The 26,724-nt window shown below is 46.9% G+C and overlaps 1 protein-coding gene across 1 annotated transcript in view; it reads left to right on the top strand.

Moving 5' to 3' along the window:
- The window catches only part of HCN1 (hyperpolarization activated cyclic nucleotide gated potassium channel 1), a gene marked incomplete at its 5' end in the record, with an annotated part of 254,454 nt that extends 231,414 nt beyond the window's left edge, over nt 1-23,040 (top strand). Inside the window, 2 exons of the mRNA XM_081132542.1 lie at nt 18,738-18,902; nt 22,025-23,040. Coding sequence (XP_080988668.1) covers nt 18,738-18,902; nt 22,025-22,764 — 905 coding nt within the window. The 3' untranslated portion in view covers nt 22,765-23,040. The remainder of the gene's footprint in view (nt 1-18,737; nt 18,903-22,024) is intronic.
- Between the last annotated feature and the right edge of the window lie 3,684 nt (nt 23,041-26,724).

Raw genomic sequence — 26,724 nt, 5'->3', positions numbered from 1 at the left:
GTGGCCTTCCGCTGGCGCTGACAACGGAGGCTTTTTATTCTGGGCCCGGGTTTTACTTCCTCTTAAATTTAGACCTTCCCTTTGCCTCTGAGGGGCCACCGGGCTAAACCCCGACAGCGGTGCAGAGATCTCCCCATTAAACTGTGCCCCGCGTGCAACTGGAAGGTGCCTGAGGAGCCGGAGCATATGGTGCTGCTTGGTGGTTCTCTGCTCATAAAGTTGCAAAGTAAATGATCAGATTCTATCTTTAGGAACAAAACTAGGGAACGATTAGGAAGCGGCATCCAGGGAGCCGGGTTCCTGTTCCGTCTCTGGTGATGGGACCCGACCGCATGCCCCCTGGGCAGCTTGGTTACCGCCTGGGGCCTTTGGAGCATCGCCTGCAAAGTGATTATTAGGACAGAAACTCTGCAGCCTGCCAGCTCCATGACTCGCTGGAATGGGGCTCCTGGGGGCGCATCCTTTTAGCAGTTTGCCGCTTCTAATAGCTTCCTGAGCATCTAGAATGTCTTCCTGCCTATTCTAGAGGCCACGTTATTTTTAAAGGAAGGCTGTGTATTTTGTTTGCGATATTATAGTTAGGATGTTTTCTAGGACGAGACCCTAGGTTTTAAAAAAGAAATGGGGGCAGGTAACGTGTGTGATGATTCATGTTCTGGTGTATAAAAACGAACCTCAGCTCCGTTTTGGGAGGGCAGTGAACAGAATAGAAAGTGTCAGGGGCGGGCTGTGAAGTTCTTCGAAATGAGACAGGAGTGTTCAAGGGCGCGGTCGTCAGAGTCGGATCCGAGATGCTGCTGGGCCTTGAGAAAGTCACTGACCTCCAAGCCCGTTTCCACGTCTGTCAGATCAGGAGAGTAAGTCCCACCCCCTTGGGCTCGCTTAGAGGACTGGGCGGCTTGGGCATCCCTAGGAGCTTGGCATAGCCCTGGGACACGGCCTGTGCCGTGTCGTTGGGCAGTGGCAGGCACGGGGCCGCGCAGCAGAGCCGAGGGACACGGGGGAGACGTGGCCGAGGCATTGCTGCCGCAGCACCCACGCCAGGTAGGTCAGCACGGGGCACCCAGCTGTCCGTTTGTGCCGTCTCCTGAGTCACCGTTAGTCTGCGTCCACGGGCAATGAAGTTCACTCGAAATTAATGTGTGTGAGTGGTGAGGGTGGGGTGGGGTAAATAATCTCGAAAGCTTTTGTACACTGAAGATCACCTCATCTCAGCACTCTCATTTCCTCATGCCACACACGTGAGCATGGCTGTGCAAACACACGCCCAAGAAATAATGCTGTAGGATCATCCAAATCCTCTAAACAACTAGCGCTCCGTGTGCCAGACATTGTCCTAAATAAGTTCACGTATGTCATGTAACTCCATATTAGATTAAAATACCTACAGGATATATAATCTTTACCATTTTCAGTATCAACTTCCCAAGTGCGTTAGAATCGAGATGGAAGAGCAAACGTGTTTTTAAGAACTAAATTATTCAGAAACATTTTGGTAACATTTAGAATGAGGAGGGATCCGATCCATGATCTCATGTCCTTGTACAAATGAGGGGCTGGAGGGCTCCTGGGCCAGAGCCCTGAGGTGACAAGGATGGGTCACGACTCCAGGACCTGCTCTTCCTGCAGTAACAGGTGCATGTTCCTAAGGCATTACCAGTCATGTTGCTTTATGGCGTTTAAGGCAACAAGGATTCTTTCCTCTTAGATTGAATGAGATTGAAATGTTGGAATATCCTCAGCAAATTTAAAATGCCAGAAGTATTTAAATAAGTTTCCTTGTCCCGCATGCTGTATGTGACAAGAGACACATTAACGACACAGTAATGTTTTAATGGCATGTAGTGAGTGGTTCCCTTTGCTAGGATATGTGTGCGTGCGCCCCAAAGAAAGGAACAGAAGGTTCCAAAGACGTGTCTAAATATTCTTGATGCCAGGAAGACAGTTCACAGGCTCTCGCACTCACACAGTTATACTGGACACGAAGGAGAACATTCGTTAAAGTCTAATAAATATCAGACTCTTTAAAGAAATAGCATTGGAAAATGTAATTGGATTCGTCGCCCAGTGATTGGCTCACTTATTAATTCAGTACGTACTGATTTACTCTCTTGTTGTAAGGACTTAAAATGAGCGCATTAACAGTTCTCACTTTCTTGGAGTTTATAAGATATTTGTAAGGATGGAACAAGCACCGATGCCTCCTGCCTCAACAAGGGACTGGAAATATTGGAACAATACTTATTAAATCCTGAAATCATTTTGTGTGCATAACTTACACGTCTGTGCCTGTATTGCTATAAGTTAGACGAGACGATGCAATATAAATATTTAGACAAACTTCTAATAGGCTATCTTTTTAAAAGAAACAATATAAGTAGGTAAAGGTGTCATTATTGCTCTCATTACAAATGTTCCAGTGAGAGGCACCAGAGCAATACTTCCACATGGTGTCCTCTGTATCTCTCCCCTTGTCCTCTCTGATTAGAAAGGAAGTGATCCAGACAAAAGTTGATGCCTCGTTGCTGAAAATCCTGGACCTGGTGAGCAATTTTTTGGCTTCCACGCTGTCAGTCCGAGCGCGGAGTTCAGAGGAAAGAAGGGACTTGAACTAATCATTCCATCAGCGTGGAGCCTGAGTGTTCCGATTGGACTTCTTCTCGGGTTAAATTAAACACACGGGAGCCTGATCACTTCCCTGCCTTGAGTGACAGAGTTACAAGATAGCACACTGTAGATGGAGATTAATTTTCTTACTAGACTCGATTTCTGTGAGCCGGGATAAGATCAGCCGCAGAAGCACAGGAGGATGTTACAGTGAAGGGGAATACGTATTGCAGGACTTCACAGTGCCTGCGCTCGGGACGGGCCGCCCTGCGTGGAAAATGTCAGGCGATTGGGGGACGATTTCAGGCAAGCAGAATTAGGGGACATTTTCAGGCAAGAAGAATTAGGCGAAATGATTGTATTTGAGCAAATCCCTTTTACATCTTAGGCTTCTACCACAGAATGTTTTCTTGCTTGACCAGCCAACAAAGTACGTTTTACATCTTAATCATAACCCCTCCCCTCAAAACCTGAACTTTATCCAGTGAAAGCTCACAGTTGTGTAAAACCTTAGGTGATGTAAAGTTCCTTAACTGTAGTTATTGAAAACCGTAAGTTTCCCTTTTGTATGTCTTCCCAAAGCTGTAAAGAGGGTTTATATGAGAAGACGGAACTGCTGGCGTCTGATACCCTGAGAAGGAGAGAACTGTGTCGCATTGTGAGCGAGTCCTAGCTCGTGCCCGGTTTTCCGAGGCCCTCAGAGTCACTCATCTGTCGTAATCACCATGTTTTGTGTGGATGTAGATTTATACCTTGTAGGTTTGCTGGAGGGCATGTGTTGTTTTGGGGGAAAGTCAGCATCCCTGCCGTGATTCATTGGAACATCTCTGGACCGAGCCCCTTTGTTGCTAGAACTGGGAAGAGAGGAAGAAACTGGTGATTGCTGGTCTTGGTCACCTTCTCAGATCACATTTTCTCAGGGACCATGGAAATGACTAAGAAGCCAGAATGCAGATACCTTAGTAATGGGAGCTGAGGGGAGCCAGTGGAGATGTTTATGCGGACTGCACCTTCCACATGCAAGGTAGGGTTTTTACAATGTCTGCACTCCAGGGCTCTGGGAATACCTGAGAATGAAGACATTTCCCACCAGCCTCTGAGTGGGAAGTCCACCGCCTTGAGGACTGAAACGGAGACACACAAGCGGCATCGGGGGAAGTGAGGTTTCATTTCCACCCAGAGGACAGCATTCCCCGACAGTATCTTGGATTCGGTGTCCAGTTCTTCGCATTTGCTGTATCACCAGACGGCTGTGCCTGAACCAAATGCCCAGGCCCTGGGCAGCCTGGGGGGGGGGGGGGGGGAGGGAACCCCACAGAGAAGGGAGGTGACTATTCTGTGGGAAAGGACGCCCCCCGAGGTCCAACTCTGCCCATGGGGCTGAAGGGGAGGGTGTGCCTTCCCACAGAAGATCCCCATCAGAAGCTTGAAGGCCGTTGCCAACATCGCCAGGAACTGGGCCCGAATTTGCTGAAATCGCGCTAACGGGGACAGAGGACGGCTGGGAAGGATGTCTGTGAAGAGCTTGCTGTCGAACCAGAGCTTCAGAATCCTGCCTGTTTGGAACCGACTTAGAGAGACATCTAACCATTCAATAAACAAAAAATGATTCGCATAGACATCAGAGGTCCCAAGACATCAGTAACCCCACGCCTATCGTGCTCTAGGCGAGCCCTGTCCCTCTGACACGTCCCCTTGTTTTATTTTCGTGGGAAGTCGTCCGTATTCCAGTTTGGTCAGTCAGGGTTTTCTGTGTCCCTCTGGAGGGTGAGTCCCTGCGGGTAAGGAACCTGTCTCACGCCTGCAGCACCTGGAGACGCCTGACGCCTGTTAGACGGTGACATAAAGGTCTTGGATGGACGGATGGATGAAGTCACGTCCGAGCAGAGCTGCATAAACCTGACAGTAGTGTGCCGAGGAAAGCGGGGATGGAATGGCAAAGCGGAGAGGAACCATATGGAGCCACTTCGGCTTCTTCCCCGCGGGAAACCCCCCCTGATGGTTGAAATCAGTCTAGCTCATTCTGAAGTAAAGCATGGCCCTCAATGTGGCCTTGGAAATTGATTTTTAAAGTAGATTTGGCCTTCTGTTATGGATGGAAACTTCTGGAAGTCTGCTCAGAGTGTGATAGGCTGACAACTAGGTTGTTTTCCCCACTGGAGATGGACCTGTCGCTCTTGTCGGGCACAGGGAGGAAGCAGAACTCTTAGGGGAGAGAAAGCAGCCCCCATCTCTCCAAACTAATGGCCCTGCGCCCTCCTGCAGAGGGAAGCTGCCAGATGGCCACCGTGCGGTCCGTGGGGCGCACAGCAGCGCGGTGGCCCGGCCGGGATGGAGCACCAGCCCCGGGCTGGGAAGCGACAGCCTCGCTCAGCTGCTCGCCGCAGGAGGCTGCCGCCCCACGGGCCCCGTAAACCGGGCTCTGCGGGAGCCCCGGGAGGGAAGGCAGAGTCGGGCAACACAGTCGGACCTGTTAAAACAAGCGTTTCGTGCACAGATGCTGCGTCTCGGAGCTGGGCTCGGATCGCTTGGCTCCTGCTTAGCTATCAACTAGGAATATTTTTGTTTCAGTTCCTTTTAATTTTCATCTTCACGGCAATTTCTTTGAATGCACCTTCTGCCTCTAAGACATTTTGAAAATGTTCGTTGGGAAGGAAAAGGCTTACAGTGGATTAAAATAGTCTCTTTTCTTTATGAGCAACGCTTTAATCAGCCCAGTGCAATATCTGAAGGGGGGCCTGGTGGGACAGGAGTGACTTCGCGTGGACTGAGGCTCCAAGGTGGCCTGATTACCAACCAGTTATTTAGCTTTAAGTAGGTTAACCGAATTCCTTTAGCTGAGCGCAGTCGTCTGTAAGAAAGGATAACTCAGTTTGCAGGGAGGTGGCAAGGACTGATTGTGTATGTGTGTGTGTGTACGCGTGGGTCTTGTATGTATAATGCCAGACTCGCTTTGCTAAAGTGGAAGCCGACACAAAGTCAAGCGTTCATTTGCTGCAGCAGCCCAGCTCCCTCAGCATAGTCACAGACACCTACGCATCCATTTAGTGAATACTGGCCACGGGGTGGTGTGCTCAGGGCGACGGGCCCCGCCTTCCAGCATCTTCCTACTGTCTCAAGGTCTCAGATAACTCTGAAAAATAGCATTTTCCAGCAAGAGTCTCTAGACAGACCTCCCGGTCAAAGCCGATAGCTGGTAACATTTTCACCCGTGGCAGAAGCTCTTCGCCCGCCTCCTCAACGCGCCTGCTCGACCTCCTCCTCACTCGGACTCCTCCGGCAGGCCCGCGCCGGCCTCCGGGCTGCCCCGAGTACCCCTCCCCGCCCCAGCATCCTCAGCCCGCCTTCCCTCCTGTTAAGTATATGACACTTCAGTCATCTGGGCTTGCCTGCTGGACTGCGTCTTTACAGTTTGTAATTCTAGTCCCTAGCTCAGGGCCTTGTAGGGCTTCTGTAACGTGTCAAAATAACCACGCACACGTGCGGGTAGACAGAAGGTTCTGTTTCTCACTCGTGTCCCTCCCCATTCCATAGCCGTATCTCCTAATTGATCTAGTGACATAAAATCATTTCCAACCTATGAAATACTAGTCACTAACATTATATATTGATTATGTTATAACGGATGTAGTTATCAACTGAATATTAACAGTCCGTGCTTTGATTAATGTTTATTATCCGACAAGCTTTACTGAGTGAGACTTCATATGCCAGTCACCGTGTCCTGTGACCAGCTGCCTTCAAGAAAGTAAACATGTAGGGCCCGGCCGGGCGTGGCTCAGCGGTTGAGCGTCGACCTGGGATCCAGGCGATCAGGGTTCGATTCCCGGTCAGGGCACATGCCCGGGTTGTGGCCTCGATCAATGACTCTCTCATCATTGATGTTTCTATCTCTTTCTCTCTCCCTCTCCTTTCCTCTCTCTGAAATTAATAAAGATATATTAAAAAAAAAAAAAAAGTAAACGTAGGAAGTCACATAGACATGCAGATCACAACTCAGTGCACTAGGAGCATAAGATAAAATCACAACTTAAGATGTGGGAATCTGTCCAAAAAAATCTTCTCTGAAGGCGGTGACGCCTTGCTTGAGTCCCGACGGCTGAGTAGGAGGCGGCAGAAGAGGGGACGTTCGCGGAATGAGCATTCCAGATGGAAGGAGCAGCGAGCGTGGACGCGGAGGTCAGAGGGAGCGCGTGGGTTTGAGGAAATGCACGTACGGTTTCCAGAAGGTTTGCAGTGGAGTGGGAGGCAGGCAGGAGCAGGGAGGAGGGAGCGGGGTCTGTGTCTCTGCGAGGAATCAGGATTTCATCCTGCCGGTGATGGGCCGGGACTGAAGGCTTTTGAAATGAGGACTGGAAGGAGCAAACTTACATTCAGGAATAAAACTTCCCCCAGAGGGCGGCACCTGTGCAAGCAAACAGGCAGGAAGGAGGGTCTTGAAATAACCCAGATAAGGAGCTATGAGGATTTAATCTGATCCTCAATAGAGGATTAGAAAAGATACCAGTGGAAAAGTATCATTGGAACTTACCGCCCAGCTCTTTACGGAGAGTAAGAGAGAGGGCGGGTTCTCTTTTGTTAAATGCTGTGCCACTTGGCGCGATAGTATATACAGATAAAGCGAGTTTCCCAGGGAAAAGGGGACAGGAAATAAAGATGACCTGGGTGCCTAGCTTGCTGGGCTCCGCCTTCTGGCAATGCAGGGATTCTGTGCAGAGCATTTGCAGGTGCGTCACCAACACCGGCCCCGTTTGCGGTTATTTAACGCACGCGTGCCCAGCGTCTCCCTGCTGGGTTGAGCGAGTGCCCGCAGAGCAGGCGGCTTGCAGATGTCCGGGAGCATCAGTGCTCTGTGCAGGACCAGGGACCTGCAAGAATGTAACGAAGAGAAACATGACTCTGGCTCCCTATTAATTAGGAAAATTAATTTTCCTCTGGGAGCTGCCCCTAACACGAGAGCAGACAAGATGCTACACTGGCCTCAGACACAGGCGCTCTCACATTGTAAGAGGCCATCTCTGTGCCCACGGCTTCTGTAATCCTCACCTAATTTATTCCACTGCTTCCCAGCCCTCGGAGCCAGATCCTAGAGGGAATGCAGCCCTGTTGTCTTGAAGCCTGTAAGTAAGGAACTGACTCAGCACCTGCGCATCTAGAGCGGTACTGCTGATGTACCATCCTTGTGAGAATTCAGAAAATAATTGCTGACGTGCCTTTCTGGGTTCCGTGGTCCAGATGAGGAGCCCTGGCTGAGAAAGGCCTCCCTCTTCCTCTAATATTAGAACAACCTACTTTGCATAAAAATGTTCTGACCTATTAAGAGGGGAGCCAGAGACACTCGTGATGCTTCTCTCATTAGGGTCCTACTCAGTTTCCTCTCTCCCCCTCACAAGTTTCCGATATTTCCACATTTACAGCACTGCCGTTTTGTCTATAACTAACCTACGTATTACTTGATGATTCTGGCCTCAAAAAGGCCAAGTCCGTCCCTGAACTTCGCAACATCCAGAATTCTTATATAAAATTCTGAAGCTGCACAAATCTACATAGGAGGGAGGGAGCAGCAGTCCTACCCGTCTGCTCGCTCACACCCTAGTCATCAGACTATGAGACAAACAGTATTGACCAGGCACCTCCGGCTGCCTCGGCTGAGGTGGGACAGCTCATCCCGGACAGTGGAAAGATGCATCCCGTTCCTAAACCTCTGTGCAAAGGGGGCTGGAAAGATGTCCTGGACCTCAGAGAAAGTTACTTGGCAAGAAGGACTCTAGCAGTGAGGCCAAGAAGAACAAAGAGAAACTCCTGACCCTAAAACTAGTGGCCCAGCACTGCCTGCCACGTTTGTATTTTGACATTTTAAGGGTTAGACTAACTCAGTAGTTATGCAGGAGCGCATGCAAGGGGCAACCGATGGATGCGTCTTTCTCACATCAATGTTCCTCTCTCTCTCTCCATCTTTCACGCCCCCCTTTCCACTCTCTCTGAAAATCAGTGGGAAAAATATCCTCAGGTGAAGACTAAAAATAAATGAATGAATGAATGAATAAATAAATGAATGGGGGAAAGGAGCCCTTTTTGTAACTTTTATCTTTTTGGATGTGTCCCCACGCCCCGCCGTCTCCACAAAGCTGAGGAGAAAGTGCTGGTTGACTGTGTATCTGGTTGTGTGGCTTCTGTTGAACGTGTTTTGGGAAAAGTGGGAGCACATCTTGGTTATGCTTAAGAACGAGGGTTTCTTTCCTGCAGGGCAATAGCCAGATCATCTCTGGTGGGAGAGTTTCCTTGTGGTCATTTATCATCCTGACCAAGTAGGTCAGGGAGGAACCATAAAAAATGTATCGTGGATACACTGTGGGGGCGTTTGACCCGGTTCTTCATTGCACTCTGCTTAAATATCGCAAGCTGAACCGTGGCTCCTGCGTCTTTGGTCCACTGATTTCTGTTCTTCCCAGATTTTGTTATTTGACTAAGCTCAGGTACAGTAAAGGACATCCGTGTGGAAGGGGAAAATCCATTGAACCCATGGGTTGGAAGTCTTTTTCTGTAAAGGACCAGATAGTAAATATATTAGGATTTGTGGGCCATGAGTGGTCTCCAGCACATATGCCTTTTTATTTCTATTTTTCAGAAACTTTTCAAATGTGAAAATCATTCTTAACTCAGTACAAAAAGCAGTGAAAAATGTGAATGTGATGGTTGGATTTGGCTGTAGGGCCCTTGATAGAACCTTATTTCAAAATTAGCCTTTTCTCCACATGGAGCTCATCCTGAGTAAGATAATGCCAGCAGAAGCATTCTGTAAAAGACGTTTTACTTACCATTATTATTCCTCAATAACTTTTACCTCCATTAACTAAAACGTGCTACTAACTAAGCTAGTTATTGCTTTGGATTATTGTTTCTTATCAATACATACTTGAGCCTCTGCACAAGCTTCTTAATTCAGAACATCAGACTATGTTTGTGACTGATCGTTGCCTTGACCTTGCTCGTTGGTTGTCAGGTAGAGGGACGTTTCTTGGAGTGAGGAGAGAGCAGCAGACATTTACCTCTGTTGGGATAAATTTGTGAACGTGCATGTTTTCCTGGTGGGGGGATTACTTTGTTTACCTAATACATTTTAGCTCCTGTCTTGCACAAAGAGAGATTTCCTGCTGACCTCTCTACTGCCATTTTAGATTACTCAGAAGTAGGAAATGAAAACCCCATAGGGAGGATATTAATTTTTTACTTACTTGAGACCTCTCTGTGCTACTCATGTCCTGGGCTTGAGGAACTCATTGTGATCTCTCAAGACAGGGAGAGGGAGAGGCTTGGACTGGAACGAGAGATGGACCGGAACGAACATCTCATAAGAGATGTGCAAGAGCCGGGTACTTTGGGGCTGAATGGCACAGGGTCACGCTCAGGTTGGCTGAGGGGATGGATCTATGGTGAGGGGCACACAGCAAGTGACCTCAGGAGGGTCAAGGCCAACGTGGCAAGCGAGAATGCGCCCTTAGCCGCAGCGGTCCCAGGGGCCCGAGAGCCGTTGTAGGGCGCTCCCGTAACTCACACTCTATGACAGTTCCATGTTCACTCCTATTGTCAGTGTCCCCGTAAGAAGTTATCGTTCAGCCTCGGATCACAGCCAGTGGGAAGCGCCCCGTGAGGAAGAGCTCTGAGCCAGGCCCGCGTGGGCTGCTGGCAGGCCTAGGTGACCGTCTTGAGATGGGCGTTAATCTTGGTTGAGCCGGTTGTCACAGATGTTCAGCCACGTGATGAAAGCTTAGCAGCTTGGACAGCAGAAAGTGTTCTGTTTCTACCCAGTTTCATAGAAAGGAGCTACCGGCTACCGTCGAGAAGAGTTTGATGGAGTGAGATTGTCTCTGGATCCCAAATCTTTGTAGATTTTTTTCCCATCACAGACTTTTATCTCCTCTTCAGTCACAGGGTTGAAGTCCTCCGGTCATTTTCTTTCATGTCGAGGTTCACAGTCACGGATGCCCCTTTGTCACCTTTCCAGTTCTTTTTTAAATTTTTATCAAATTAATTTTGAAGCTTTGTTTTATGGTGACTCTCGGAGGAACACTTCAGTTCTGGGTGCTACAGCAACTACCCATCACCTCGGACCCCAAATTATTTTCCAAACTTCTTTACAAATGTTTATTTAACTGCCAAGAACCTCCCTCTCAGTTCATTTCACAAGCCAGCTGTGGATTGATAGTCTGGCGTCATAAACACAATATCTGAAGGAGGACACATTTGCCGTCTAGGGAAAGAGAGGTGGATGCCTTTGCCACCCACGGCACGATACTGAGAGTGGGGCTCGACCTGCCCCGCGTCCCTTCCCCGAGACAGTGCCTCCCGCACAGACTCCCTCCCGCAGAGCCCGGCAGTGACTGCAGGTCAAGACCAGCTGCTTTCCTTGGCGGGATACCCGCTGTGCCTGACCAAACTGCTGTGCCCGAGGCTGCCGTTCCCACAGTCCCCTGCAAACCCCTCCCCAGACTCTTCCCTGAACCTGTGCCCAGGATGCAGCCGGCTCTCATGTCCCCTCCTCCCCTCCTCCCCTCCTCCCTCCTCCCCTCCTCCCTCCTCCCCTCCTCCCCTCCTCCCCTCCTCCCCTCCTCCCCTCCTCCCTCCTCCCCTCCTCCCCTCCTCCCTCCTCCCCTCCTCCCTCCTCCCCTCCTCCCCTCCTCCCCTCCTCCCCTCCTCCCTCCTCCCCTCCTCCCCTCCTCCCCTCCTCCCCTCCTCCCTCCTCCCCTCCTCCCTCCTCCCCTCCTCCCCTCCTCCCCTCCTCCCCTCCTCCCTCCTCCCCTCCTCCCCTCCTCCCCTCCTCCCTCCTCCCCTCCTCCCTCCTCCCCTCCTCCCCTCCTCCCCTCCTCCCCTCCTCCCCTCCTCCCCTCCTCCCTCCTCCCCTCCTCCCCTCCTCCCCTCCTCCCCTCCTTCCTCCTCCCCTCCTCCCCTCCTCCCCTCCCCTCCTCCCCTCCTCCCCTCCTCCCTCCTTCCCTCTTCCCCTCCTCTCCTCCTTCCCTCCTTCCCTCCTCCCTCCTTCCCTTCTCCCTCCTCCCCTTCTCCCTCCTTCCCTTCTCCCTCCTCCCCTCCTCCCCTCCTCCCCTCCTCCCCTCCTCCCTCCTTCCCTCCTCCCCTCCTCTCCTCCTTCCTCCCTCCTCCCCTTCCTCCTCCTCCCCTCCTCCCCTCCTCCCCCCTCCCCTCCTCCCCCTCCCCTCCTCCCCCCTCCCCTCCTCCCCTTCCTCCTCCTCCCCTCCTCCCCTCCCCTCCTCCCCTCCTCCCCTCTTCCTCCCCTCCCCTCCTCCCCTCTTCCCCCCCTCCTCCCCTCCTCCCCTCCTCCCCTTCCTCCTCCTCCCCTCCTCCCTCCTCCTCTCCTCCCCTCCTCCCCTCCTCCCCTCCTTCCTCCTCCCTCCTCCCTCCTCCTCCCCTCCCCTCCTCCCCTCCTCCCCTCCTTCCTCCCCTCTGCCCTCCATCCTCAGGGCTAAGCAGTGCGATTCCTGCGCTTCCCGCAGAGCCTGACAGGCAGGCTCGGTGCCATGAACCTGGACAGAACTGTGCTGTGATGAGCGATGCATTCGCTGCATTTTAAGATATTTTTAAATATTAAAGTCACTAGCAGACAGTTTAGTTTTGGAATTATTCTCAAACTTTTTTATATAATATGCTTGAATCTTAATAAATTATAAACTTTTGAGGCAGGATCAGTGTCTTTCATGCATTTGTAGTCCCTTATTTTATCCAAGCTGCCGGTTATAGGAAAACCATTTGTTGACTTAAATTCATACTGTCACTTAATTTCCATTTCTTTTTGCCACCATTTTTCTAATTTCTCTTAAACAAGGAACCCCGGTTTAGATGTAGGTCTGGCAGCTGCACGTCTTTGCCTGTCCTTGGCATCACCCGCCAGCCAGAAACACAGCCTCGGGCCCCATTCCAGGCCAGCTCCGTCCTACTCCGTGTTTTCAGCTGGATGCCCAGGTGATTGTCACACATATTAAAGTGTGGGAGACACTGCACTAAAGAACCCAGTCTGAATCAGTTTACCATTCACTTTTACATTAAATTAACCAAAGAATTGTCTACTTAAATCTCTGTTCTATTATTCGTGCATGTATGTGTGTATGTGTGTGATAAAGGAAAAGAGAAAGCCAGAGGAAAATTTAGGAGACTCGCCTCAGAAATATCTAGTGAGTATATTTTCTATTTAGACTACTATTTCTGCAGCACTTTTTTTTCATTTTGGATAAGCATGTTAAACCACACAGGAAAACAAAGCTGTCAAGATATTACTTCAAAATATACACATGCACACACACACACACACACACACACACACGAGGTACCTAAGAGCTGAAATCATCTGATGAATTTTTTAAAGGCTGGCTGCTTTTTAAAGGCATTTATAATTCAAGGTGTTTGATTAACTTTCAAAGAGTTGAGTGTTGGTAGATTTAACATCTCCAGGAAAGGCTTGTGGTGGTCAGTGGATTTTCAGACATGGATGGAAGCAGGGAACTCGTGCTCTTACCCTTCTTGGCTTTGATATTTTGTGTGATTTCTGTTCCAGTCACATAACAGGCCCCCTTTCGTTTTCTTTTTATCACATGGCCCACATGGGGTTATCGATGATTGTTTCCTACCGACTCAACAGACATGCTGAGAATTACCGGGATAGTCCATCAAGTATTTTAACTTGCCAAGGACAAGCAGGATAAATATATAGTGGATATGGCTTTATGAATAGTATTGTGTAAAGCTGATTTTATGCAGACATCAGGCAACTGAAGAAGTCACAATGGGTTTTAACACACAGGCATCCTAAGCAAGGGGAAAGTCTGAACCTTAATGGAAACATCGGCATATCCAACAATATAAAACAGTTATGTCACAAACATGTTTATAATCTACAGTAGGTAAAAGGTAAGGGCAATGTAACTTCTCGTGAGTGGGGATAAAGCTCCTGAAAAAGATACAGCTATTTGGAAGGTTGTGTTCAGATGTGAGCACCTCGTTTTACAGAGAATGTTTCCATCCCGGTGTAAGTCATTCCGCCTCTCATTTGTTGACTGATTCATTCATTCCTTATTTCTTGATCCAGGTGGGATTATGTGGTCAGATCTATGGCAAGTACTAGACATTGCAAATGTGATTGTTGTGCTTCTCCTTAAAGACCTTCTGGCTGAGTGCAGAGGAATATTGTTTAAACAAGTGACCCCAGAGGTGTGCTGGAAGGGCTGAGAGGCAAGAGGATCGGGGTAGGAAGAGGCACAAAGATGAAGTCTCCCCGGGGCACCTACGAAAGGGTGTCCGTGGGTGTGACCCACCTTTTGAGACTAGTCTAAGGAGTTGGTATTGTTACTATATGAACAAATTGTTTACGAGAGGGCGGAGGGTGTGGGAGACGATATGCATTTCACAAATTTGGAGAGTGAGTTGATAGATGAAGCATTACTTTTTCCTTGATTCTAGCAATTAGGGCCCAAATCACAAGAACACAGAGAGAAGGGACATAAGGAATAAAGGACAGGGACTCATGTTTTAGAAGTACCCACACTGCGCTGGGCTTGTCCTGGGCACATTGCAGGCCCTATCTTAGTTCACCCTCGTTATGACTTCGCCAGTGCATAACCGCCTGACGGGCCACGACCAGGTCAATGCTCAGAGCCCAGCCGACCACCCTAATCCTCTAAGGAGCCCCAGCCCACCACCCTGATCCTCTAAGGAGCCCCAGCCGACCACCCTAATCCTCTAAGGAGCCCCAGCCCACCACCCTAATCCTCTAAGGAGCCCCAGCCCACCACCCTAATCCTCTAGGGAGCCCCAGCCCACCACCCTAATCCTCTAGGGAGCCCCAGCCCACCACCCTACTCCTCTAAGGAGCCCCAGCCCACCACCCTGATCCTCTAAGGAGCCCCAGCCCACCACCCTGATCCTCTAGGGAGCCCCAGCCCACCACCCTGATCCTCTAAGGAGCCCCAGCCCACCACCCTAATCCTCTAAGGAGCCCCAGCCGACCACCCTAATCCTCTAAGGAGCCCCAGCCCACCACCCTAATCCTCTAAGGAGCCCCAGCCGACCACCCTAATCCTCTAAGGAGCCCCAGCCCACCACCCTAATCCTCACCTTTAAGACAGATGAATTGACCACACCTAGATGGAGAGTTAAGGTGCATTGGACAAGGCAGTAACTTTAGAGGATCTTAGTAATCTTAAATAACGGGACGGCTGTAGGTGAGGGCACTAATAATTGTGCAAATGCAACTGTGTCTATAGAAACTGAACTGATCAGTTATATCTTTAGAGAAAAAGCAAAATTGGTATCATGTACTAGAATATGTACCGTGATATATCATCTATGTATACATAATTATTCTTTTATATCTATATTGGGAAATGTTATAACCAATCTATTTCAAAAATTACAAAAAATATGAAATATTTTAAAATACATCAAATACTATAAAACTTACAACTATTTGATATTTTATCCTACTTTGAATTCCTCCTTTATATCTTTATTCAAATCCATTTGACACTTAAAATGCTTCTACCAGCCAAGCTTGATACGCAAATCGATCGAAGCCTCACGTTACCCTCTCCTGTGCCGTGAGAGATACTATTTTACTAGTCCACTAGTATAAATATGGAAAGATATTAAAAGATTTCTTTTAATATACAAATATTTTAAAAAAACCAAAAAGTGATATTTCTTCTTGCCCATTGTTGTGAGACAGTGGATTAGAAACCTAAATAATTTATAGGAAGTTAGCATGTCGATGTACAAGAGAAAAATACTTTTATTTTGTGACCTCAGTTACAGAAAACAGAAGCAGCTTTTTTGCCTAGGTCACTATGAGCAGTCAAGTACAAATTTTCCCATAAATTCTAGAAACTCAGGCTAAACACATTACCTTAAAGATTTCTGCTATAAGCTCATGATTCGCTGTGTGTTACTGTAATGCGATGCTCTGTTTGAGAGGTCTAGGAAATGTCATTGCAAAATTCTTCAGGCCATTTGCCCTACCTTATTAAATGACTGCTCCTGTAGGTGGCAGTAGTCTCAGGAGGAATGAAATGTTTATCATCAGGGTTAACTAATGTCAACAAAAATAGCACTGAGTAGCTGACATATCTGTTACCCTAAGGATTAGTAAAATAATATATACAGTGTGTTAGGCCAAATTTAATCTCCCAGACACATGTCTGATGATGTTGAAATTGGAGACAGATTTCTAATGTGCCCGCGATGAGGCACCTTACTGTCAATTTCCTCTTGGGTTAGTGGAATTAACTTACTCTGTAAAGAAAATAACTTACCTTGCAAAGAAAAACAGGAGAATCCTACAGAATTGGAATTAACATGCCAAATCATCATTACTTTTGCATGTGATTATTTTACAAATTTGTATCCAGATGATGGGTCCTATTTCCAAGTAAACTTGCACAAAGAATCTTAAAGTAGTGATCACCAGGGAAATTCCTGGTTGAGTTCTCAGAGAGTAAACAAACAAGAAAAAAGCATAAATGTTGAATCAACCAACAGAATCTAGAAAGGATGCCAGAAGACTCTTTAAAAAGCTTAACTCTGTAGGCTGCTCTCAGCTTATTCTTTGGGAGTCCAATTTTATTTTATTTTGTGTTTTATTTTGCTTTTCTTGTGAAGTAATCTGAGCACCCAATGGAGAGTTAATTGTCCACCTGGTGAGTAAAAACATGTCTACATTAAGTACCTGACCTTCTAGATACTTTCATCATCATAGACACTGGCAGTTTTATTACAAAGAGATACTTAGCAGAGGAGCCAATATTATATCATCTAAAACTTGAGATTAGAACCTAGTGTTGGCCTTGGGTTTTTCCACTATTATGGATGGACTCATAAACATTTTAAAATAACTTTCTCTGAACACATCCCTTTCTAACTTCTGGGAGGACTTGGTTGGTGTAAGCCTATATATAGTCCTTAGTTTTCTGATATGTGATTGAAACTCAATTTGTAGAATGTTTTGCTCTTTGGTTCAATGATTTGGTTCAAATTGGTTATTTTGAAACTAAAATTTTAAATCATTCCTATTTTTAAAAAATCAAAGTCTACAGGAATTGAATGAATAAATTTTGGAAAATAAAATTATTATTTTTATCATTTATTTAGCTAGCAAATAAGGAAATCCAAATTTGCAAATGTTTACTTACCATATATTGGGAATCTAAATTTCAATGAAGGATTCTCCTTAGAAGTTATTTAAATAGAAAGCCCCTTTGTGCACATGGAATACAAATTTTATACTGATCTTACTGGTAATGTATGAACTACATAAGGCATGCCTGCAGTGCATTCATCTGATCCAGTTTTGCTTCATCATAGGACTTTCTAAGCCAGAGTTTGGGCTCACTCTAGTGTCTGACTGTACGATACCATTTGCTTTCTGCCTTCTGTCACTGGAAAGGGACCAGGCCCTGAGCAGATCTTCCTCAGGCTGGCAGGTAGTGGGTAGGTTCTTGACTTCTTTCAGGAAAGATTTCACAAAACTAGTCCAGGTGATTTTGAGACTGTGTTCATTAAAGCTGGGGACAGTGAAACGAAGGAAGGGCTTAGGATAGAAGAAGCAACAGGAGACAGCCTAGGTGGTGCTGTGCTTTGGCTCTCTAGAAATGTTATAGAAAAGAAGTGAGCCATGCTGGGCTGCATGGACTCAGTGAGAAGTGAAAGTAACAGTGAAGGAAATGAGCCAAGGTGGGGCTGCTGTTAGTTAATTGAAAAGTCCAGGATAGAAGAAGCAACAGGAAACAGCCCAGGCAGTGCTGTGTTTCGGCTCCCTAGAAATGTTATAGGAAAGAAATGAGCCATGCTGGGCTGCATAGACTCAATGAGCAGTGAAAGTCACAGTGAAAGAAGTGAGCCAAGGCCAGCTGCTGTCAGCTCACTGAAAAGTCAGAGAAAACAGGGCCTTGAAGACAGGTTCAGAGGTTTAGCCCAGGATGAGCTGCTGCTGCCTGCTGCTCCCTTGGTTGCAAGTCTCACCAGGACCCTTAGAGTTTAGGAGAAAAGGAAGTAAAAGTACACTTGAAAAACAGATTTGAGCAGGCTTGCTCCAAGGAAGAAGACACTGTCCTTGTCTTGAGGGCTTTTATCTGGAGGTCTCAGAGAGGATCTCAGTAGTATATTTATCAGCTTTTCCAGGTGTGTCCTTTAAGGTTGTGGTCTCTACTAAAATAAATTGATGTTTGCAAAGTACGGGGCTATTAGTCATCACAGCTAGTCCTGATGTCAGCCACTGCATCACTTTGTCTGGCTTTGCTGCATTTCTGGGCCTGGAGCTGAAACACAACTGAGGCCTAGATGGTATCTCTAGGGCTTACTGCTTAAGGGAATGGCCTTGCAAGGGCTTGAATGGGGGTCATGTGAGGATATTCTCTGGCTCTCTATTTCTCCTCTGGGGGGCAGGGGGTGTTTAAAACCACATGACCAGCACGATATGCTGGGGGAGGAAAGGTCAGGGGAGGGTCCAAACCACATGACCAGCGATACGAAAGGGGTTCCAAACCCCATGGCCAGTGATATGCTGGGGGAGGAAAGATCACCCTGGGGATAAGGTGCTTGTTTTCTCAGTTTTGCCCCTTGCTAGGCGCCCAAGGCTTTCCACCCTGGTGACCTTCTGTATCCGGCTGTAAATTGCTCAGCCAGTTTGCTCAGCTGTCTGTTTCCCCATTCCACTGGCCAAGGAATTTTCCTAGTTCTTACTATTCTGCCTCACTTCCAGAATTCACAAGAACTTTTCTCCCAGCATCATTTCTTCCTGTTTTCAACTCTGTTGTGGATTTATTATTCCCTTTCTGCCTTTTTTAAAAATTTTATTTCAGGGGGAGTAGAATGGGGACCTGAAGATAGATAAATATGTTTCAGCCTTTGCTTTGAATCAGAAGCTTCAGTTGTGCAACATGAAGAAGAATATTTTAAGATTGAGCATTGGCAATTGGATACTTTTAATCGTCAGAAGGAATTAGCTAATAAAACAGATAATGCTGCTAACCGTTGGTTTCTCATACCATGAGAGTTTATTTTTACTTTTGGGAAGGCTTAGTGGCCTTTAAAGGAAAATTACCAAACAAACAAATCTTTCTTTCTTGTTTTTATAGAGATTTGCCTGCTGACTAAGGGACGCCGCACAGCCAGTGTTCGAGCTGATACATACTGCCGTCTTTACTCACTCTCTGTGGACAACTTCAATGAGGTCCTGGAGGAATATCCAATGATGAGAAGAGCCTTTGAGACGGTTGCCATTGACCGACTAGATCGGATAGGTACTCTTAAGTTTTGTCCATGCACGATTCCGTTTCAATCTAGTGGACCGATACATATTTGCAATCCTCAGTCCCAGGTGCTAGTTCACAGATTGCTCGTTAATTAGCATAGAAGTAGCAATTAGCTGTAGCCCTATTTCTAGAAAGATCTGAGGGCCTAAGTTTTTCTTCCCAGTGTTCTAGGTTTATTTATTCCTCTCTATTTTTACTAGCTACGCAATCTGATTTCCCCAGTGATGCCAGTACAATTTGAATCTTCAGGTAAAAAGCAATGATAAAAATTCTACATAGCATTAAAATAGAACTAAAAATACCAATGTATGAGTCTACATTACAAACCGAAGTTTATCACAAGGATTTTTATTTTAATTTTTAAGAACCAGCTTTACATTTTATCCTTATATTAAGAGTTGAAAACTTGTGTTAAATAACTGTCTCAGTAGAAACTTCTTGAAATGTTTGTAATGCAGACTTAAGCAGAAAAAGCCTTGCTAGAAATGCCCTACATAGATGCTTTACTTTGCAAATATCAATTTATTTTAGTCCTCTCTGCTCTCAAATAAAAATGTATAAGTTGACCTTATTAGTTATACTAGTTTAAAGATTTGAATAATTGCCATGGTCAAGTTAATTCAGACTGGCTTGCAGTTAACGTCCCAGGATCTGCTGGGACACTGTGACATCATAAGTATGCATTCATCTTCCACACCCAGATCCTACCCCCCACCCTGCCCTGCTTTGCCCCTTTTCTCTGCTCAAGTCTACAAACCTTCCTATCACAGTTGAGGCCTCCCACCCCTGATAGGCTGAGTACCCCAGATATGAGGCATGCTGTTCCCTACCCCTGGGAAGTTCCTGCTTTTATTGTAATTGCGCTAGAGATGCTAAGCTTGGTAACTGTAGACATCATTCTAATTCACTGTTACATTCACAGTACCTGGTACACAGTGACTATTCCTGAAGAGAGGTAGGGAGGGATGAAGGAATCAATGAACTCAGAGGAGATGGGGGGGGGGGGCACTGGAAAGTAAACAAAGAGGTTATTTCAAGTGCTGCCTTCTTACGAGAGGTAAGGACTTGTGATTGATGTGTGGAGATGTGAGCTTTTCGGCTGCACGTCACATCCTTCCTTCCATCTGTGCTAGTAGGGTAACAGACGGCATAGGCATCTGAAATTAGTTTAGGAGGGAAAAGTAGCATTTGGATATTACCGTTAGACTTAACACATCCATCAGAAACTCACACTGACAGCTTAGAGATTTCACAGGACACAGTGCCCTGGGAGACAGTGCCCATCAAAGAAGTGAGTACTCCTCAAAACATCTTTACTCAATTTAAAAATAACTCCCCTCATTGTGGTGCGTGAACATTCATGTAGAGCTAGAGGCTAATTTCTGAGCATATCAATTGTTTTCCTAAACCAGCTCCACATCTTTAGAGAAAGCGTTAAAATTAGGATGTTTCAACAGAAAGTGTCTCTTTATCTGATACACCTTCATTCTCCCTAATTTGTTGCAGTTCATTTTTATAAGAAAGTTTGCAGGAAATGGTTTGTAATCAGTAATAAGGCAATGAGATTGCTAGTGAGCACCAAACATTTGCATTTTTAATTCTTATAAAATTCTAACAGTGCATGAAAAGTTATGGTATTTTTCCAGAAGGTCACAGACACTTAGATTATGAAATGTTGACAGTTCACATGATCGCAAAGAAATAGCACCCTTCTCAGTTGTCGCCATTTCTTATAAATGTATGTTATAGTTAGTTAAGGGAATATGCTAACTAAGCATTTGTATTTATTACTAACCTAGAGGTGTCTGTTCTTTGGGAAATTAGGACAATTCTGAAGGAGAGATAGGTAACTATCCATTCTGGCAGTCATTGAAAATGATTGCAACCAGAAACTAGTAGGGTTTGTATGTCAATTATACATCAATTTAAAAAAGATCTAAAATAAAACAAAAATTATTGTTTTTCTCAGCATCCAGTAAATTTTAGCATATATTTTCATTCAAAAATATTTCTTGTTACGTAGATATCATACTTTATTTAGTGATTTAACAAACTGATTAACATTTTAGTACAATATTCACCTGGGTATTATTTTGCCAATGATGCCATCAAAGGCCACTGGTTTCCCCCTCATTCATCAAGCTACTACTGATTCTAGTAGTTATTCTGCCAGAGAAAGTCTGCTAATTGCAAAGCCCTTGGGAGACAGTGGCAGGAAGGAGGGGTGGTGGCTATCAAGGTTCTGGAGTGAGCGGAGGTCCTCTCGCCTTTCACAAGAGGGAAGGTTACCGCGTGGTTCTCACTCTGGCTGCACAGGAGAATCCCCTGGGGAAATTTGCTGACACGGTGTCTACACCTGGCCCCCGAGTCTGCTCGTTCTGATTAGAGTGGTATAATACAGATGGAAATCAGTGCGTTTTACAGCTGCAGAGATGAGAAGATATGCAGGTAGGGCAGAGAACCACTGGAGTGGGCACTGGTCAGAAGCAAAGTCCTTCGCTTCTCAGACTGGCATGTGAAAGCCCACGGGGATCTCAGTAAATGCAGCTCTGGTTCAGCAGGTGGGCGAGGCCCAGGGGCCACGTTCCAACAGGCGTTCAACCAAGACAGATGTGACCGAGTTCCAATAGGCATTCACCCGAGACAGATGTGACCGAGTTCCAATAGGCATTCACCCGAGACAGATGTGACCGAGTTCCAATAGGCATTCACCCGAGACAGATGTGACCGAGTTCCAATAGGCATTCACCCGAGACAGATGTGACCGAGTTCCAATAGGCATTCACCCGAGACAGATGTGACCGAGTTCCAATAGGCATTCACCCGAGACAGATGTGACCGAGTTCCAATAGGCATTCACCCGAGACAGATGTGACCGAGTTCCAATAGGCATTCACCCAGACAGATGTGACCGAGTTCCAATAGGCATTCACCCGAGACAGATGTGACCGAGTTCCAATAGGCATTCACCCAGTCAGATGTGACCGAGTCCCAGCAGGCCTTCACCCAGACAGACCCCCCCCCCCGCAGACCCGCTTTCAGGAGCCACGGTCACGGCCAGGTCACGGTCACGCGTGGGGTTCTGAGCGCTTCCCTTCCTCTCGCGGCAGGCAAGAAGAACTCCATTCTGCTGCAGAAGTTCCAGAAGGACCTCAACACGGGCGTCTTCAACCACCAGGACAGCGAGATCCTGAAGCAGATCGTGAAGCACGACCGCGAGATGGTGCAGGCCATGCCCCCGCCGGGGCCCGCGCCCAACCCCGCGCCCGCCGCGCGCGCGGGGCGCACGCGCTCGCCCGCCGCCGGCCTGTCCCCGGGCGCGCCGCCCGCCTGCGCGCCGCCCTGCGCCTACCCCGCGGCCGTGTGCAGCCCGCCCGTGCAGAGCCCGCTGGCCGCCCGGACCTTCCACTACGCGTCGCCCACGGCCTCGCAGCTGTCGCTCGGGCCCCCGCCGTCCCCGCAGCCGCCCGCCGCGCCCGGCGGCCCCGCGCCCGCGGCCGAGGTGCACAAGAGCGCGCAGGCCCTGCACAACCCCGGCCTGACGCGCGAGGCGCGGCCCCTGTCGGCCTCGCAGCCCTCGCTGCCCCACGAGGCCGCCCCGGCCTCCAGACCTCACCCCGCGGGCGCCGAGCCCCTGGCGCCGCCCCCGCAGCCCGCCGGCCCCGGGGGCAGGGGCGGCGTGCCCCAGAGAGTCGCCCTGTTCCGCCAGATGTCGTCGGGGGCCATCCCCCCCAACCGAGGAGCCCCTCCGGCCCCCCCGCCACCAGCCGCCCCGCTGCAGAGGGAGCCTTCCTCAGTCTTAAACACAGACCCAGAGGCCGAAAAGCCACGGTTTTCTTCAAATTTATGATCCCTGCTGATTGTCCAAGCAGACTCCGAGAGACCGAGGACGTTCTCAGATCTTATTTTATTCTATCTCCCGATACAGCCCTATAGCCTATGAAGAGATATTTTAGACAGCTCTGGCCTCCATGCAGAATGTAAAAAAAAAATATATATATAAGTATATATATACATATACTATTAAACATATCCATTAAAGCCCCGAGAGAGAGCCGAAAGACTTGGCGCGCATTCAGTGTTCTATGTCTTCCTTCCTTTAAATCATTAAACGATTGAAAATGTTGTTGTAAGAGGATTCATTTTTAACCTGCTTTGACTTCATTCCTTTGATACATGTATTTCTCTCTTTTAGGAAGAGTTCTTGGATTCGATGCAAACAGAACTCTGGTTTTTAAAAGGGCAGCCCAGGCGAGCCCCTGAGTGGCACCAGTGAAAACCTCCGTTAGCCGAGCCTCTGCATCTCAGTTGTTAATCGTTACTGATGGAGGGTTAAATAGCAGATCCCACTTTGTAGATCTAAATTGTATTTTGGTGCTTTCCATGTTGACTTAGGTTAAAGAGCGGTATCATTACATGCGCTTGGCCACCGTAGGAGACTAGCGGCCACCGTTCGGAGATCCCTAACCTCGAGCATGGTCATTATCTCAGAGAGGAGGGGAGATGTCCCCTCATGCGTTGCTGCGCTTTTACCAAGACTCGATCAACGTTAGTTGTAAATAACTTTCTCAACCCAAACAAAAAAATAGCTCTTCTGTCTGTATGAAGGTCAGAGTCATCGTTTAAGAATTTAGTTTTATTGCTTCACTTCAAAACTTAGAGTTTTAAATTTTGCAAAACCTGATTGTGACAGCTCTTCAACTGCAGTGCAATGGCTTGGACCCTACGATGTTATTTTAACCTGCAATGTTTTATGCAAAATTGTATGCTCAAGTCTACAGATTGCTTGTATTACACCAAAAAACATTGCTTTTCTTCCTTCTTGCCATAATCAAGCATCGGAAAATAGCCCCTGCATGCTTTTTGGGGGAGAAAAAAAAAAAAAGGTTGAACGCAGTCATTGTAGGGAAACTTACAGCTTTTCTCATTTCTAGAAAAGCCTAACAATTTTATTAACTGCCTATCTTAAAATTCCTATAAGGCTGACTTGGATCTCTAACTTAAGCCTAGAAGTGAGGTTTTCACTTTCTGTTAACATTATTACTATTGTTATTATTATTGTTATTATTTAAATAATGATCTGTAAGTCACAGCTTGGTTTGGAGTTGCCGGTGTGTTCTGTCTTCACTGTGGTTGGCAGTTTACCGTGGTGTTGGTTTAAAGAAATAAATACGTACAGCATCATGTCCGTTTGGGAGCGCGCACTTTGCTCTGTGTGGATTGTAACTCGTGGTCAGGAAATCTTACGGCACGTGGTGAAAACCCAGCCCTTAGACGGGGGTTTGCTATGTGAAATGTGCTGGAAACGCCTAGTCGGGGTGGGAAGCAGGGTCGCAGTGGATGTGAGCGCTGTTTGTCGGTTTTCTTGTCTGTTTCCTTGACTCTTTCCACGATCCGGGAGCACCTTCCTCCTCTGGGAGGAGCCCTTCATAACGATTCGTGCCTAACGCAGCCCACGAATGGTGGGTGACTGGAACACCGTCGGAAGATTCCCGATAACCGACTTCTGTAAATAACCCAAGTGAAGAGAAAGGTCCTGGAGCGGAGGTCTTCGGCATCTTTGACGCTGGTGACACATTTAAGAAGAACTTAAGCAAGGTCGCACGTTAAATGGGGAGGGCCTCCGGAGAGACTCGAGGACAGAAAACAAAACAGAAGCAAAAACTCTGAAATGGATCCACGCTGCCCATTATGCCTTTTATGGAAAAAAATACCTGTAATACCAAAATGAGTCCTTATGTTTAATTTCTAGCAGATCCCAGCCTCAGTGGATCCGCAGTGCTAGTCAATGTAATGGTGTCGCTAACCTGCTGGTAGCACAGGATGGCGTTTGGGGTGGTGAAAAGAATGAGTGGGACTGTTCAGTCTACCTAGAGCCTGCGGGAAAAGCTGCAAGACCATTTACATATCAGTACAAAACTCCTTTATTTTATTAAAAGATTGAGATTTAACTTCAACGTATTAAGATCATGTATCGATCCTTTAAATTCTTAAAGGTTTACATTTGCCAGGACGAGTGGGTTTGGTAGTGAAATATTTTTATATGATATATAAATTCTTGGTTTTTTATTTCGAGGACTATTGGGGGAGGTGAGCAGGACTGAATTGCATGGTCTTTCAGTGCAACCATAACATTTTTATTCCCTTTGTAACCGAATGGACAAAAAGCTAAGGTTTCTATGTGAAACTAACAAAGTGGTACAGGGTAAATTATATACATATATGTATGAATATATATACTTAGGTTAAGAAAAATACTGACTCACATTCCTGTAATATAAAAGCCAATTGCTAGTTGAAAAGTGACCTCTTTTCTCTGTACATAGCTAAGCCCATGAGTTTGGAGTTTTAACCTGTACAGAAAGAAATGTATTATTGAAAAGACTGGTCTCTCTGCTGCTGGGAAAATAGTAGACTAGCTGATTCTTACAACAACTGTATGATCAGGGACGAGGTAGAGAACTTCTTTTGTCTTTGCTCAAAGCCATACAAATATAAATATATAAAGATTATTAATAAATTCAACAAAAACAAACTCATCATGAATATTTTATTTTATCGATATAATCAAACATTCTGTTTTATTAACGAGTACAGATTTGACTCTGTCTTTCTATCTTTACATCATAAGGTTTCCAAGAGGCTTATACTTGGTAATCATAAAATTAATTACAGATATTCTGTATGTGTGGGAAAAAAGGAATTTAAACAGAACACGGTTTTTCTAGCTAGGCCTGTGTTTTACCTCTTCTATATAGTACAGGTTGAGTTGTGTGTGTTTTAATCATTTTCTCTGTAACTCCTTAGCTTACGGCTGTCCAGCTTCAGACCCCAAAGACATTTCTGTGGTATATTGGATACGGGGAAGACAAATAATCGCCTGTAATTTACACATACAAACCTATTTTATAATAGCCCGAGGCTACTATAAAAATGTAGGGATAGAACCTTCCTACGCAAGTGGATTTTGAATCAGACCTAAAAGCCTGAGATAGAGTTTATTACGGTGAGTGAAGGAGCCTTGAAAACTCCTTCACGCATCACGTTGATGGATAGCCTGCCCTGGGCCTTGGCGACCCGTCTGTAAAAGAGTGATTCCCTCGCGGATGCTGCTCCACTTGAAAAGGGTGGGTATGTTGCCAGTGACAGACTTACCTGAGCATAACACCTGCAGGACACCACGCAGTACACAGGTTACTAGAATAATTCCTCAGGGACTTGGGTGATTTGAACAACGCGGCAGGTTTTGAGTTTCGATGTGTTATTTCAAACCCCGAGTTCCTTACGCTTCAGAGTACAAGCGGCCTCTGTTATCTTTCGGACTCGCTGGTACAGTCTCCGTGTCTTCTTCTTCAGCTTGAGCGTTTAGAGTTGTTAATTTACGATGCTGCTTTGTTCCTGCGACCTCACTTTGGTCGTTTACAACGTGAAGCGGTTTGAACATGATTTCTCTCCCTCGTGCCTCTGTCCTCTAGAGTAGGCGCCGTGAGACACACGCGGGGTGACTTTGTCCCCATGCCCTGCACCCGGCAAAGGTGTCATACATGCTCTGCCTACTTGAAAAATCCCTAATGCTCTTAAATACAAAAGAAATGTGGCCCTTCTGGAAAATGTGGGTGCCAAGCATCAATAGCTATTTTGAGTCCTGAAAGAACTGGTAAAAAATGTGAACAAGTGAGACGGGCCGGCTGCACCCCTGAACCATGCTCGGCTCTGTAACTTGAGTCCATGTGCTCTTCTCCCGGGAAAATGGGAAGGAATGAGACTGATTTGCTGCCCTACGCAGGGTTAAGTGCACTGCTGGTGGCCT

Source organism: Miniopterus schreibersii (assembly GCF_964146895.1).
Source record: "Miniopterus schreibersii genome assembly, chromosome: 3".
Classification (NCBI taxonomy): Eukaryota; Metazoa; Chordata; class Mammalia; order Chiroptera; family Miniopteridae; genus Miniopterus; species Miniopterus schreibersii.
Note: the sequence above shows the minus strand (reverse complement) of the source record. Positions and strands in the feature narration are given on the sequence as shown.